The sequence below is a fragment of the Peromyscus californicus genome, unplaced genomic scaffold (genome assembly GCF_007827085.1).
Source record: "Peromyscus californicus insignis strain IS unplaced genomic scaffold, ASM782708v3 Scaffold_7__1_contigs__length_154581171, whole genome shotgun sequence".
NCBI classification, from domain to species: domain Eukaryota; kingdom Metazoa; phylum Chordata; class Mammalia; order Rodentia; family Cricetidae; genus Peromyscus; species Peromyscus californicus.
In genome coordinates this window covers 30603625-30619078 of record NW_026294595.1, presented here as the reverse complement: position 1 = coordinate 30619078, position 15454 = coordinate 30603625, and the positions used below count along the sequence as shown (strand labels likewise).

Sequence of the window (15454 nt, the reverse complement as noted above, 5' to 3'; positions counted from 1 at the left end):
CTCGTGTCTCTGTTCCTGTCGCCCTTTCGGTTCCTTTTCTCCCTGGTTTTGCTGCTCTTGAGAAGGGCAGCCGTGCTGCTGGGTCGGCTGTCAGCTGTCAGCTTCCGATGCGTTCCGCGCCATTCCGTCCTTTATCAGGTTCTCTCTGTACTGAAGGAGAAACTTGAGGAATGAAGTCCAGGGAAGGAGTTACTCTCCATTCTCCCTTTCCAGCCCCTACCATTGAACTGCTCTATAAATAATACAGGAAGGAAAGGATTAGGGCGTTTACTTTTCTAATAGATTTTTTTAAAAGTAGGAATAGCAAATGTGATGATTTGTTCAAGGAAAAAATATTTTGTTCCATAGAGTATTTTTTATGTGTGTGTTTTACCTTCATGTATGTCTGTGCACCATGTCTGTGCCTGGTGCCTGCAGAGGCCTGAAGAGGGCATCAGATCCTCTAGAACTGGAGTTACGATGGGTATGAGCTGAGAATCGAAGCTGGGTCCTTTGGAAGAGCAGGCAGTGAGCCATCTCTCCAGCTCCTCCATAATGTAATTTTACAAATCTTGTGTTTTTACATAAATGAAATAATCAATGGTAGATTGATCATATTTTTGGAGAAAGCATCACACACCTACTTATACATCTGCTACTAGTGATTAGTGAGTAATCAGACTGGAAAAGACGAAAGAAAATGACCAGTTTGCCATAGGTGTGGCTAGGAGTATAGGGACACATTTCCTTGGGCTGAAAAATTAACCAAGCCATTTGAAGCCCATACTAAACCTAGGGAGATACACACAATGATCAGATGTTGTGGTATTCAGCACTGTGTTATTTATGTTATGTTATTTATGTTACTTATGACCATAAAAATGCAGCTAGCTAAAATGCCTTTCAGTGTGAGATTGGTTTTCAAAATTAAAATTCTATATTTCATAGTAGAAATTATTGCCATTGATAAATATTTGTTGATATGGAATGATGCCATATCTATAGGGGAAGACATGACAGTGTAACCTTATTTTTGTTAAATAAAAAGAATATCACTGAAGAAAAATATCTAAAGGAATTAAAACTCATAGAGTCCCTGTTTCTGATGTCAGTTAACTTTGAAGAGAGCACAGTTGTTAAGCAATGAGTCGACTAGCTGGTGTTTGTGTTTCACAGCAATGGGTCCAGACACAGCTACTGTGCTGGATAGTACTTTTTAGTCCCTTTGGTTGCTCCAGTCGAGAATTCAGAGATAGATATAAACCATTTTTCCCATGAATGAATCGTCAGTAGTTTGCTATTCCTACAGGGTGGGAGTGGGGGTGGGGATAAAACTCTGTTGTTAGAAAATTAAATTGTCCGTTTCATCTTGTCAACACAAAGAATGAAATCCTATAGCATTTACAACCTCAGGGATTACAGCTGCTGTTCTGTTTGACTAGGTTACAGACTGTTGTGACCTGATTTTCTACGGCCTTCCCTAAATAATTATTCATCATCACATTGTCCTTTTCATTCTTCCTTTGTGTACCCAGCTTGTCTCTTTGCCTATTTTTCTTTGCACCATCTGGCACCACCTTGCCTGTGCCTTCTTCCTCAGGACCAGCTTAAATCCTAGGCTTGTCTCTGCAGTCCCCAGCTCCTATTAATCTCCTCTAAATTCTGTATTCTCTCCCCATGTCATAGAAGCTTGTACTTGGTTATATGTTACACCACTTGCAGTGTGTGTGTGTGTGTGTGTGTGTGTGTGTGTGTGTGTGTGTGTGCGCGCGCGCGCGCGCGCGCGCGCGCTTTTGAATTTGTCTTCTAGTAATAGAGACTCATATGTCCTCACTTGTTGCAGTATAGTTTTGAGTACAATTAAGTAAAGTTTGCTTTTGCTTTGGATTATCTTGGATCTTGAAAAGTGGTTTCATGCATGATGATCATGGCCTTCCATGGCTCTGCCGGTGTTTCATCAGTGTGCTGGGTTATGTAGACCAGATTCTTAGGTTAATTCTTAGTCACACATTTGCTAGTACACACACCTGATTTCTGTAGATTTGGGTGCTTTGCAGCAGATACTTCTGAAGATCGTGGCCTGCTTACAATCATTGCTAGAGAAGAAACAGCACCTTTTTACTAAAGGAGAGATGGCCATTTGTATGGTGGGCTGTGTGTTTGCTTGCTTCTGCCTCCCCCTCTCTATAGACTGAACCACGTTCAGTATAGACTTGCAGGTGCTTTAGGCCAGATAAAAAGTAGCCATTTTTTGTATAAATTTGTCCATTATAAGTTGTCATTTACTACTTCCAGGGGACTAGGCAGAATTATACCAAATCAGAAGGATTTTTGCCATATGTTCCCTGGGCAATGTGGAAATGTTTGTTTGGCTTGGTTGTTATACAGTAAGGTGCCTGGTTTTATTTACTTCCTCAAAACCACCAAGTCAATAAAGCATAGTGGAGACTAGCATGTATATATATTGATTTTACTTACGTTTTCTTGGTAATGTTTAGAAAATTTTTTTACTTTTATGGATTCTTTGTGGATTTCACATCATGCATTCCTATCCCACTTATCTCTGTCTCCTCGAATCTGCCCTCTGTGCTTGCAACCTCCCAAATGAAAACTAAATTTAAAAGAAAAACCAACCAAACAAACAAAAATCTTGTGGACACTGTAATGTGGCCTGTTGAGACACAATTTACCCTTTAGTCCGTTCATCTTTACTTGGAATTGTTCATTGCCACAGGTGACTGGTGTGGCTTGAGGCCTCTGGTTTCCGCTACACTACCAATAAAAGACTCTCCCTGGGGCCCCTCTTGTCCTATTGTCCTGTGTCGTGGGGATCCTGCAGCTTTGGGTCTATAGGTTTGTCCCCTTCACATGCTCCAACATTTCGTAGATTGGGTGGATGTTGGGTTGGGCCAACTTGCTAGCTTTTCCTCATTGCCACTACTGGGATGAGCTCTCCAGCACTGCCTTGGCTAGCTCACTCAATGCAGCCTACAGCACGGAACAGGGCCAGTTCTGCTCTTGGGCCCTCAGATCCAGGTCCTCCTCACTCATATCGCCAGGACCAGCTCTACTGTTTTGCCCAGGCAAGGTGCAGGGCCCTCTCTCCCGATTGATTGATTGCTGTAGGGACATACGAGGCGGGCAGGGTCATCTCTCCTGCTCTCATGCCCTCAGGGCTGGCTCTCCTGCACCCGACAGCAGGGTCCGCTCTAGTGTACTGCCCACGAAGGGTGCAGGGCCTGCTCTCCTGTGTGCTGCGGCTGATGTAGGGCAAGGCTAGTTCTCTCTCCCTCCTGCCACAGGTAGCAAGGGGTGGAGGGGGAGGGCATCTTTCCCTCACCCATGTTACTGCATGGCAGATGAGGGGTTAAATAATTTTTAGTTGATTCTCTTATGGATCTAAGCAAGTTAAAGTATGTGTGATTTTTTTTTTTCCATTATGCTTTTGTTTAAGTCACAATATACTTCACAGAAGCTCTGGGTAGCACCCTGCATACTGTGTAAGTGAGATTTATAATGAAGGCATAGACTTTTACTGAAATTGGGACCATTTTTCTTTGTAATTGAATTTTCAACATAAATCTATAATATACTAAAGTAAATTCTAGCACAAATTATGAATTGATTTGCATTTATGAGGTTTAGATCTGACTTTTCCATATTATTAGGAAGACTAATTATTGCCTGAATTCAACAATTTCCCATATTATTAGGAAGACTTAATAGGAAGACTAACTATTGACTGATGCAACAATTTCTTCTCTCAGTGTCCCTTTCTGACTGACTATCCTATTATTGCATATGAAAAAAGCCTTTTGAGGTATGAATAAAAATGTACTAAACTTAAACAATCCTTCCTTTACATTGCCATGAAAATACTTTTCTTCTCTATCAGGCGGCATTCAGAACTGTCTGAGTTGAATGTAAAGGTCTTGGAAGCTCTGGACCTATATAACAAATTGGTGAATGAGGTACCTGTCTATTCAGTCTATGCAAAGCTTCATCCAGCACATTACTCATCTACATCCTCTGGGGTTCCAGTGCAGGTGAGCATTGCTTTTGAGAAAATATTCATCTTTTTAAGTTAAATGTTTAAGAGCATATTAAAGATCTATTGCCCATGAATGAAATTATAAAACTAGGGTTGAAGAGATGGTTCAGCCATTACAGGCTAGACTCACAACCAAAAAAAAAAAGATTAACTGTGTCAGCTTCCTTCACTGTGACAAAATACCTGAGAAAAATCAGCTCAAAAGAGGAGAGGTTTATTTGGCCTCCTGATTTCAAATGTCTCTATTCATGGCCAGCTGGCTCCATTTCTTCAGGCCTGAAAGCGTGTGTGTGGAGCACAGCCACCTCATCCTCATGGCAGGTGGGAAGCAGAGCAGTGAAGATCCGGGCCGAGATAAACCTTCAGAAGCCCTAGTGAGCTGTTTTGTCCAGCAAGTGCTCACCTTATAGCCTGATCAACTATGGACTCACTACCGGATTGATCCGAACAGCTGAAAGCCTGTCCTCCCAACACACAGCCTTTGATGTTCAGGGGTGGGGGTCTTCATACTCAGACCTCGACACTGCACTTTTATGGTCTCAGGAAGTGTTGTCTAGATACTATTCACTGTAAAGATGAGCTACGTGATTCCACAAACACATTCCAGTTCATTTTTAACACAATGAAAAGACCACTAAGTGTATTAAAGGTGGGTTATGCTTCTTTGTATGCCTTTCTAATAATACATAATAATATGTATCTATTCTGTAGATATAAGCTATCTGTAGATATTATAAAGTGTGGGTCCTTTTATGTAGGATCTGCTGTGTAAATCTTCTGGGGACTGCTCAACAAGGAGACTAAATATTTCTTTAAAAACTTCTTTCAGGATTTGTCTTAGGTAATTATTTAAAGAGTAGTTAATGAGCTTCTTTTTATTTATTCTCTCATATATTACACTCCAATTGCAGTTTCTCCCTCCATTGGTCCCAGTCCCTCCTTACAACTTCTCCTCTCCCCCAAATCCACTCTTTCTTTCCCTTCAGAAAAGAGCAGGCTTCCCAGGGACATCAACCAAACATGGCATGTCAAGTTACAATAAGACTAGGCACATCCCTTAGTAAGGCTGGACGAGATAACACCAAGCTAACAACCGTAACATACGTGCACAGGACCTAGATCAGACCCATACAGGCTCCCTGAATGTCGCTTCAGTCTCTGTGAGCCCTAGAGCCCTGGTTAATATGGGCCATTTTCTTCAGGTGGCCTTGACCCTTCTGAAGGCTCCTATAATCCTTCCTCCTCTTTTCCTGCAGGATTCCCTGTGCTCTGCCTAATGTTTGGTTGTGGGTCTCAGCATCTAATATCTTCTTCTAGTCTCAGAGCATGCTTTATATTTTCTTAGGTTCGTGACTTCAAAATGTAAAAAAAAAAAGAAAAGTGTGTAATGAAGCTTTGCTACAGGCCCTTTGAGGTATAATTGCCATAAGCCACCCATTAACAGTACCTTTCTAGTACTTTCCATGTTTTTGTGCTTGCCATCTGATATTAGAATACTTAATTTTTTCAGTATCCCCAATTCTGAAACATTTTTTAAATTTTAGCCAATTAAATTTAACAAAATTCATGTTAGTTTATGAAAACCAGTATTTGTCAAGGAGACACCAAGGAGAAAAAGTAGAATGTGAGTGCATAATTAGATGATGTAACACAATATAATTGCTAAGTTTTTTTTTTAAATGGTTACTGTGGTAACTGTCACACAAGACAAGAAGCATTTATCAAATATGCCATGATGTGAACTTTATGAAAATTATGTATGAGCTTAGAAGGGATTTCTGGGTACAAAAAGACTCCTAAAGTTTATCCACTATTACTTCTGTTTTCAAAAATCTGTTTGTTGTTTCTGTGAAAGTGGAACAAAGCAGATGTGTGTCCCCTGTGCAGTAGGACTGTGTGTCTGTAAGGGGTGCTCATTCCTGTGCCTGGTTTCTGTGCTGCAGTCCGTGTACAGCTGTTCTTTGTTTTCCTTCTTAAGGCTTTCAAGGGGGTTACTTTTTTCACACAGCCTCTTAATATATTAATTGGCATGTGAGTTTATTTGAAATATTCAGAAATTCCCGTTCTATTTGAAAGATGTATCTAGTAAGAGTGGATGGGTGTCAGCACCATTAGTTGGTCTGAAAAGGACACTTAGAAACCGTGAGCTGCTCATGTCTGCTCCTACAGTCTCAGCCTGTTGGCAGTGGGTTGCCATCAGTGCTAAAGAGATAATGTCGTTGCACTTAATATAATTTATTTGGCATGCCTACCATTCTAAATTGTAATGTGATCTTTGCTTTAAACAAAGCTGGACCAGTGATTACTACTGTACGGTATTTATTAAACATGTGGATTGTTTTGAACGCTGTCCTTAATGGAGCTGTTACTGTGAAAATTACATAGGAATACATAAGAATCTGGTGGTTTCCTGAGGATGCATTTTGTCTTATCCTCACAACTCTTTTCTCTCTTATCTTCTGAAGACAGATGTCTTAGGGTTTTACTGCTGTGAAGAGACACCATGACCAGGGCAACTCTTATAAAGGAAAGCATATTTCATTGGGGCTGGCTTACAGGTTCAGAGATTAAGTGCATTATCATCATGGTAGAAAACATGGCAGCACACAGGCAGACATGGTGCTGCAGAAGGAGCTAAGAGTTCTACATCTAGATTGGCAGGCAGCAGGAAGAGAGAGTGATGCTGGGCCTGGCTTGAGCATCTAAAACCTCAGAGCCCACCCCAGTGACACAATTCCTCCAATAAGGCCATGCCTCCTAATAGTGCCACTCCCTGTGAGCATATGGGGAACATTTATATTTAATCCACTATAGCAGGAGATATGGTACACAAGGCAGAGAGGACCTGGCCCCCTGGCTTTCTCTTTCAACCTTCTATTCACCACGGAGGACTTGGAGGAGTCATCCTGGAATGAGAGTGAAGAGTTGTCATTCTCATGCTTACCTGGAGTAATCATGGGTGTCCCTTCAAGGGACGGTTCTGTGGCAAGATGTATGTTGTTTTAGGCACTCTTGATAGATTCCAACTTTCTGCTTTAAAATAGTCCCCACTTTTTTCTTCCAAACTCCTACAAAATCAAAGAACAATTAAACACATTGTAAATGTTCATTGATTAGACACCATGAGTTGGAAGCTCTCCACTTTTTGTTGCAGTGTGGAAAGGTTGGTAGAATCAGATTGTTCCACAAATAATTAAAAACTTTATTTCCTTTAAGTCTTAAAGTTTTAGATATGTTTAGTAAATGATTGAGAAAGCAAGGTATCATTTTTTTTCTCTTTGATTAATAGACATATCCAGTTCAGTCGCATGGTGGAAACTACCTGGGTCATAGCATTCACCAAGTATCTGTTGCCCAGAGCTATGGCCTAGGACCCGATCCTATGGGCTCACTGAGATCTCTGCCTCCAAATATGAACTCCTCAGTAACAACACACACTGTCCAAACTCCATATTTAAGGTAAGTTTTGGAGAGCTGTGTTAATTTTTCTTAGTTTTAGAATGAGAACCTACAGACTGTCCTACTTAAAGTAATATTCCTGAATTTTACTTTTGTTATTGTTGCTTGTTTGTGTTTTTGAGACAAGCTTTCTCTATGTAGCCCTGTCTGTCCTGGAATTCATTCACTGTATAGACCAAACTGGCCTTGAACTTTTAGAGATCCATCTGTCTGCCTCCTGGGTACAGAAATCAAGGTGCGTGCTACCACGTACATCTCTCAATATTTACTCTTAAGGTGGAGTTCCTGAAGTGCCCGTTACTACTCTCACTAGGTTGAATAACGCTGCCTTTACTTCAGCTAATACCTTGATAGTTGCTAAGATTTAAACCTACTGTTTAAGACCCTTGACAAAAATCTCTCTCTCTCTCTCTCTCTCTCTCTCTCTCTCTCTCTCTCTCTCTCTCTCTCTCTCTCTTTTTTTGTTTGTTTGTTTGTCTTTGGTTTTTCAAGATAGGTTTCTCTGTGTCGCCTTGGCTGTCCTGGAACTCGCTCTGTAGACCAGGCTAGCCTAGAACTCACAGAGATCTTCCCCCCCTTTACTTCCCGAGTGCTGGGATTAAGTGCCACCACCCAGCTCCTAGACAAAGTCTTTATTTTATAGTGGTCCTTCATAGGGATTGATGCCATGGTATTATTACCACTGTGCTGTGGTTAGTTAGCCTATTGAAGTAATGTCAGAGACACTTACCTGTATATATTCCTAAATATTAAAAAAAAAAGTTACTGCTTTTACCCATAAGAGGAAGTAAGTTTGAATGATGGACTTTGTTTAATATTTTTGTACAAACATTTCTCTGAGAATCATGTTTTAAATCTTCCAATTTACTTTATCAAAGAGAAAATGTGTCAGTTTTATATGTAGTTGCTCTCTAAGCTCCCTTTTCAACTTCAAGTCCGTGAGCAGGAGGTTCCAGCACTACCTGAAAAGTAAGTGAACTGTATATGTGGGGCAGTTGAAGTTTTGTTTCTGAAGGACAGTAGGATTATGAGAAAAAGCTGGTAAAATAGCAACATTAATCCTCTGCTATAAGCAACATATTTGGTGTGATTTAAAATTAAATATGTTTTAAATCTGTGCCATAGTAGTAATAGGAGAAAAGCAAAGTCTTGCAATTTGGTATGGTTTGTTTCCCACTTACAGTGTGAGTCAGTCAGTCTGTCTGTCTATGTGATTGATCTGTAAAGTCCTCTGTTGTGCAGGGTACACTGTTGTGCAAGGTACACTGTTGTGCAAGTGAGCTTTTGTGTATGATACATTGTTGTGCAGGCTGTACTGTTATGCAGGGTATACTGTTGGGGAAGTGCTCTTTTGTGCATGATGCACCATTGTGCGGGGGGGGGGGGGGGGGGGGGTATACTTTATGCAGGGTACACGGTTGTGCAGGGTACGTGGTTGTGCAGGGTACACCATTTTGTATGGTACACTGTTGTGCAAGTGCCCTTTTGTGCATGATACACTGTTGTGCAAGGTATACTGTTGTCTCTCTGAAAGTGCTGCGTTCTTGTCAAAGCAAAGCTTAGGGTTTGGGGCCCAGGGTCGCCTTGAGCAGGCCTCTGCTCTCTGATGCTAGCCACGCTTGCATCTTCAGTACTTTCAATACTTTGAGTGAGAGGTTGAAGGGGGTGAAGTTAGCCTTAGAATCTTACATTTTGTTTCTTTTTGAGCACTCTTTTTTTTTTTTCTGTTTTTCTTTATTTTTTAAATTTTACTGTAATGTACAGGAGACTCCAAGATAACAAGACTTCATTGTAATTGTTGCATGGAACCTTGAGGTTTAAATAAAAAATTTAAGTCTCAGTACTTCAAATGTAGAGGCAAGGAGATCTCTGTGAGTGCAAGGCCTGCCTGGTCTACATAGTGAGGTCCAGGCTAGGCAAGGCTTCATCGTGAGACCCTGCCCTTCAAAAATACAAATAATGAATACATCAGTGCTCACTGTCTTTTCGGGTGAGGGAAAGCTGCTCTTTGTCCAGTTCCTTACTTCACTCGTAGCTGGGCCGCCTTTGTCTTCACTGAGTTTCTCCACTGTGTCTGTTTGAACGCCTAACCCTCCTCACCCGTCTACTTGGGCTGTCTCAGGAATTTCTCTTGTCACTTTTGTCACCTGATCGAGGGCCTGCCACCACTTCCCTCTCCTTTCTTTTGTTTCTTTTTGTGTGTGGTGTAGGTGTGTGTATGTGGGTACATTTACCTTGCTGGTGTGCTGCCCAAGTGGGCAATGTGTAGAGGCCAGAAGTCAGGATGTCTTCTTCAATGTCATCTCCACCATTTGTGTTTGTGTGTTTAAGATTGTGTGTGTGTGGTTGTTTTGTCTGCATGTGTGTCTGTGCACCATTTGTGTGCCTGAGGCTTTCCAAGGCCAAAGCAGGACATCAGATATCCAGGGACTTGAGTTACAGATGGTTGTAAACTGCCATGTGGGTGCTGGGAATTAAACTGGGTCTTCTGGAAGAGCAACCAGCGCTCTTAACTGATGAGCCATCTCTCTAGCACATCCACCTAGGTGTTTTTTTTTGTTTGTTTGTTTGTTTGTTTTTCTTTTCTTAATGCAGTCTTACTGAATCTGGAACACTCTGTTTTGGCTAGCCTGATCAAGCAAGGAAGCTTGTCTCAGTCTCCCTGTGCCAGGGTTAGCTGAGGCTCCAGATTCAGATCCTCATGCTTTCACAAGGAACATTGTCTCTACACCCTGAGGCAGCTCTCCAGTCCTGCTCTTCTGAATAAACATTAAAAAAATCACGCCAGGTGGTGGTGTCATAGGCCTTTTAATCCCAGCACTGGAGAGGCAGAGGCAGGTGGATTTCTGTGAGTCCAAGACCAGTCTGGTCTACAGAGCAAGTTCTAGGACAGCCAGGACTGCTACACAGAGAAACCCTGTCTCAAAATAGAACCAACCAACCAAACAAATTTACGTTAACAGTATCTGATAACTACATGAACTTGAAAAGAAGATGGAAAAGCGTGTTTGTCATGATATGTTGCCGTAACTTAACATAAATGTGATTTTCTTTGTAAACTGTCTTTTGCAGCACTGGACAGGACACTGTTTCCAGCCCTTCTTACATGAACCAGAGCCCTCATCTTCCGTCAGCTGCTGGTCCAGCTGCTTACACACAGCCTGTGGGGATGTCTGCAGACGTGTCCTCTTACCAGAGCACAGCCTCCGGTTTGCCACAGCTGCCTGGCTTTCCAGGGGCAGTTCCTGCACCTCCAGCCGCACTGCCGCCCACAAGTTACCACCAGCAGCCTCTCCTTTAGAGACACACCAGGGCTGTTGGAAGTCTTCTAGGTGTGTCACTCGACCCAGGGGATTCTGATCTGAAATGCTCACTTTCCCCTCTCAGTCAAAAAGAACCATGAATAATAAAGCACAAACCCCTACCTTACCCTGAAGGCCATAAAAGGGTTTTTTTTTTCAGTCCAGTTCGCTCGAAGCTCATCTTTTGATCAGAGGCAGCTTAAAGATGTTTCGGGTTAGTTTTGTTGAACTTTCTGGGCTCTCAGTGAGTAGCCTTATAACACTACAATGTATAAGATAGGAGTGTGAGACATTTTCTGTAAGGAAAGCAGTTTCCTCCAAGATGTGATTTGAGGAGCACTAAGGACTTTTAAACATTTTTGTCTGCATTTTTTCCCCCCGACTTTCCCCCACTCTACTATTTTAAAAGACAAACGTCTTTTAGTGTAGGCCTTTAGCTTGCCATGCATTTCCTTTGGGCTCCTTAATCACAGCTGTGTGTGCAGTCCTGTCGGTTTGCTCGCAGTGTTGTGGTGAGTAATTAGCATATGATTGTCCACAGAAGCAAGAGCATGTGGAAGGAACACAGTGTTTTCTGTTAGTAACAGTGAAAGCCATGTGTCCTGTGGCGGTGGTGGGCCCAGGAGTGCCCCAAACAATGGTAGCCTTCCCTGAGGAAGGCATTCTGTCCCTGGTGTTTAGCGTTGCCACTGCTGACCTTTTCAGGTGACTTGGATGTCTCCTGAAGGTGCTGTCCTTTGGCTTTCCTTCCTGCCAAGTCCTGCACTTCCTTCTTAGGGATTATCAGTGAACTTGAGCCAGGAGACTTTCTTCATAATCTGATGGGATAGAAAGTGTCATGGCTGTGAAGTGTGAGGTGGGCGTGTTATCTTCTTACAGAAGTGATTGACATTCCATGGTAAGCTGTCATCATGCCAAGCTCTTGAAAGAAGTGTGCATTTCCTCAGCAGTAACTGTGAGCCTTTGCAGGAACGGCAGGCAGTGGTTTAGTAGAAAGGAACAGGAGAGCTCCACGCTGTCTTTCTGAAGTCCGGTTTGAAATTGGTTAATAGTGCAAGATCCCACATACTGTGGGAGGGAGCTGGTGATAACCTGATAAAACTTTGCAAACTACCTATTGTACCAAATTTTTACATAACAACAAACTAGAAAACATAGATGCACATACTTCAGATACATGATATTTAGACTCGAAAATGTTCCAAGCTTAATCTTTTTTAAAAGTTAAATCTTGCATGAATGAACTTCTATATATTTTTTAAGCACTTAATCTTTCTATTAAAACTCCATTGGAAGACAATTTGGAAATTTTGTCATTCATCTATTTATAAATATTTGATAACAATTATGTTCTTTTTTCAAAGAAACTTTATTCTAGAATATGCTACTGCATAAAATGGCCAACACTGAAGAGAACAGTCGGTCCCTGCAAGCCTGTGTTCTGGTAGGGTCTGGTTCAGTACAAGAGACTGGAAAGAGTTTCAGCTTTTCTCTGTAGCATTTCCTTTCAGGTGAATTTACTTATGTACGTACAAGAATGTACTGCAACACGGCACCTGACTTTTCTGGAAAAATCTGTTCTTTAAAAATTAAGGAAATAGCCGGGCGGTGGTGGCGCACGCCTTTAATCCCAGCACTCGGGAGGCAGAGCCAGGCGGATCTCTGTGAGTTCGAGGCCAGCCTGGACTACCAAGTGAGTTCCAGGAAAGGCGCAAAGCTACACAGAGAAACCCTGTCTCGAAAAACCAAAAAAAAAAAAAAAAAAAATTAAGGAAATAACTGTAAAAGACTCCAGAGCTGCCCTTGAAAGTGTTTGCACACATGGACACATCTTACCTTTCTCTTCTGAACTGTGTAATAAGCTCATCTTAATATTTGTGCATTTCATGTTTAGTTCTTGTCTAAATCATAAAAGCTTTATTCAGTGGAAGCTTTTCAATCAGTGTAAATACTGTGTACTCACTGAATGGGGACCAGCCAGTAGAGCTCAGATGTTTTGGAATAATAAGACTTGCAACATGATCTGTATATAAATAGTATATATTGGTGTCTGTGAAGTTTAATATATGCAGAAGTTTCTTCCTCAAAATAATTTTATTTTTTCCATTCATAAATTTGTGTAGCAGAATTATTGATAGCATAAAATGAAATTAAATCTGTATTGATCTGGTTTCAGTATTAATATGAAATGTAAAGGTATATTTTTTTCTTCCCACGATCCTATGAACTGTACTTATTTTAAGATGTTTGTAGTTATTTATTTTCTGCCAAAGGAATAATCTACCTTCACATTTCTACATTGGGTTCATATTTAATGTTTTCTAACAAAAATTTACATTTCATTTTTCATATAAATCTTGATATATTAGAAAGATCCTTAAAAATAGAATTTATAAGACATCCCGTGAGTGTTAAAGTGGAATATATTTGAAAAATGAACAGTCAGCCAACGCTCTTTTTATTTGGTAATTTGTTTACAAAATTACCTACACATTATCTTTTTACTTAGCATTTAAAGATGTTTTTCCATCATGCTATTTCAAGTACTTGATATCTGACTGATGATTGTACTGTACACTGAAGATGGTAATAAAGTTTCATCCACATTTTGAAAAATAATCTGGTCTAGGGATGTAACTCATTGGTAGAGTTTGTTCTTCACATGTGGAAGGCTTTAAGTTTTACCCCCAACGTTGCAAAATGGGCAAAGATGGCCTTAGGGATCCTTCTCTCTTTTAAAAATTACTGTCTGTGTACCACATGCATGCCTGGTTCCCTCAGAGGCCAGAAGAGGGCATCAAATCCCCTGGGACTAGAGTTAGTGAAGGTTGTGAGCCCATGTAATTGGCAGTTGAACCTGGTCCTCGAGAGCTGAGCCATCTCTCCACGCCTGGAATCTCTTTTCAAGTTTGTCTTAGTGAAAAAACGAAGTGCAGGGTCCTGAGTTCTAGGACCGGGATTGTTGAATTGTTGTCATAGTGTGACACCAGTGTTTTCTGGGGTTTTGTTTTTTTATATTGTTTTGTGGTTTTGAGACAAGGTTTCTCTGTGTAGTCCTGGTTGTCCTGGAGCTCACTCTGTATGTAGATCAGCCTGCCCTCGAACTCACAGAGATCCACCTGCCTCTGCCCCCCAAGTGCTGGGATTAAAGGTATGTCCTACCAACGCCTGGCTACCAATGTTTTTAATATTAATAAATTATAAATAATATATCACTGACTTAATGATTCTATCAAAAGGTAGTTTTCTCCTTTATTTACTTCAATTTTAGCTCATAGATAAAAGGGGAGAACTCAGTTTGATTTTGTTGTTTGATTTCATTTTTTAAATAAAGTTTCTGCTCCCATCCCCCCCCACACCTCTGAGGAAAAATTACTATAAATTTGTGAAGCTAAGTTTGAATTTGACAGTTTTTATTATTAACTGAGTAAAGAAATTATGTGGCTTACATGCTACAGTGAGATGAAGTATCCCATTTATCTCAAACTCATGTCTACTTAGAATGTCATTTGTCACCTTACTTGTAAATAGTCTGAAGGTAAAGTTAGTTAAAGATTGTTGAGCAGAAACCATTCCAACACAGGAGGGGCACTAAATCTCTGATGGCATCTTCATAAGAAGATGTAAAGGCAGGACCCAGTGAATGAGGCCACAAGCAGGAGGAGACAGAGGCTCTCCTGCCATGAGGAAACTAAGGACTGCCTGGCACCACAGAAGCTGGAACAGGGACAGGACTTCTCCCTGAGCCTCTGAGGGATCATGCTCTGTGAGCACTGCAGTTGCAGACTTCTAACCTCCAGAACCGGGAGAAAATATGTAGCTGTTGTAATTAAGCCTCCAACATTATAGCACTTGGTTACAGAGTCCTGGAAAATTAGCACGCAGACGCACATAGCCAGTTCTGGGTACCTTGCGTTAACGATTTTAGGTTTTCTGATCCCTTCCTCCACCCCACCCCATAATAGATTTCTCTGCTGATGTAGTAAGCCAGATTAAGACGAATTGAAAAGTATAAGAACAGGTTATCTGGGCAAAGCAACTCCCGAGAGGGTTCTCTAGATCCCTAGATGGAGGCTGGAGAAGCCACGCCCACGAGCAAAAGCAGGGAGACTTCATAGGTTGTAGGCTAGGAGTGATGATGTGTCCACCACAAGCTGGGTTTGTACCCTAGCAAGGTCAAAAGCTGAGCACTTGGCGGGGGTTGCGGGGAGTGGAGAGAAGGGGCTGGGGCAGCTGGCAACTTTAGGGGAGAGAGCTGCAGTAGCTACCAGGAATTCAGAACTGGACTTTCTGGTGCCTTTCCTTTGTTTGGAGACCCTGAGTGGGTGGGGTTTGGAGAGAGACAGGAATGGGGCTTTCCACATCTTGCAGGGGTAAGCTGGAGGTTCCAACGGAATAAACGTTGACACGGGAGTTGTCAAGATGCATGTAGTCCAGTGGGTAGTTTTTTTTTTTTTTTTTTTTAATCCTTGCTAAACCACAATGAAAATCCACGTTGATAGATGAATCTAAACCCCTACTAACCATAATCCCATTTTAATGATTTGTTTCCCCACATCTGTATTTAAGTATTTGTTCCCTTTATACCAGAGATGTTCACAGGTAACAAGATCACTGTTGATTCTGCATTTCCCATCCACGCCTCTGCCCATCGTGAGTAGTG

At 41.4% G+C, this 15454-nt stretch overlaps 1 protein-coding gene across 1 annotated transcript in view; it reads left to right on the top strand.

The window, feature by feature from the left end:
- The window catches only part of Stam2 (signal transducing adaptor molecule 2), a 50381-nt gene extending 36971 nt beyond the window's left edge, over positions 1 to 13410 (top strand). The window contains exons 12-14 of the mRNA XM_052723980.1: positions 3875 to 4025; positions 7320 to 7489; positions 10562 to 13410. Coding sequence (XP_052579940.1) covers positions 3875 to 4025; positions 7320 to 7489; positions 10562 to 10790 — 550 coding nt within the window. The 3' untranslated portion in view covers positions 10791 to 13410. The remainder of the gene's footprint in view (positions 1 to 3874; positions 4026 to 7319; positions 7490 to 10561) is intronic.
- Positions 13411 to 15454: the final 2044 nt, after the last annotated feature.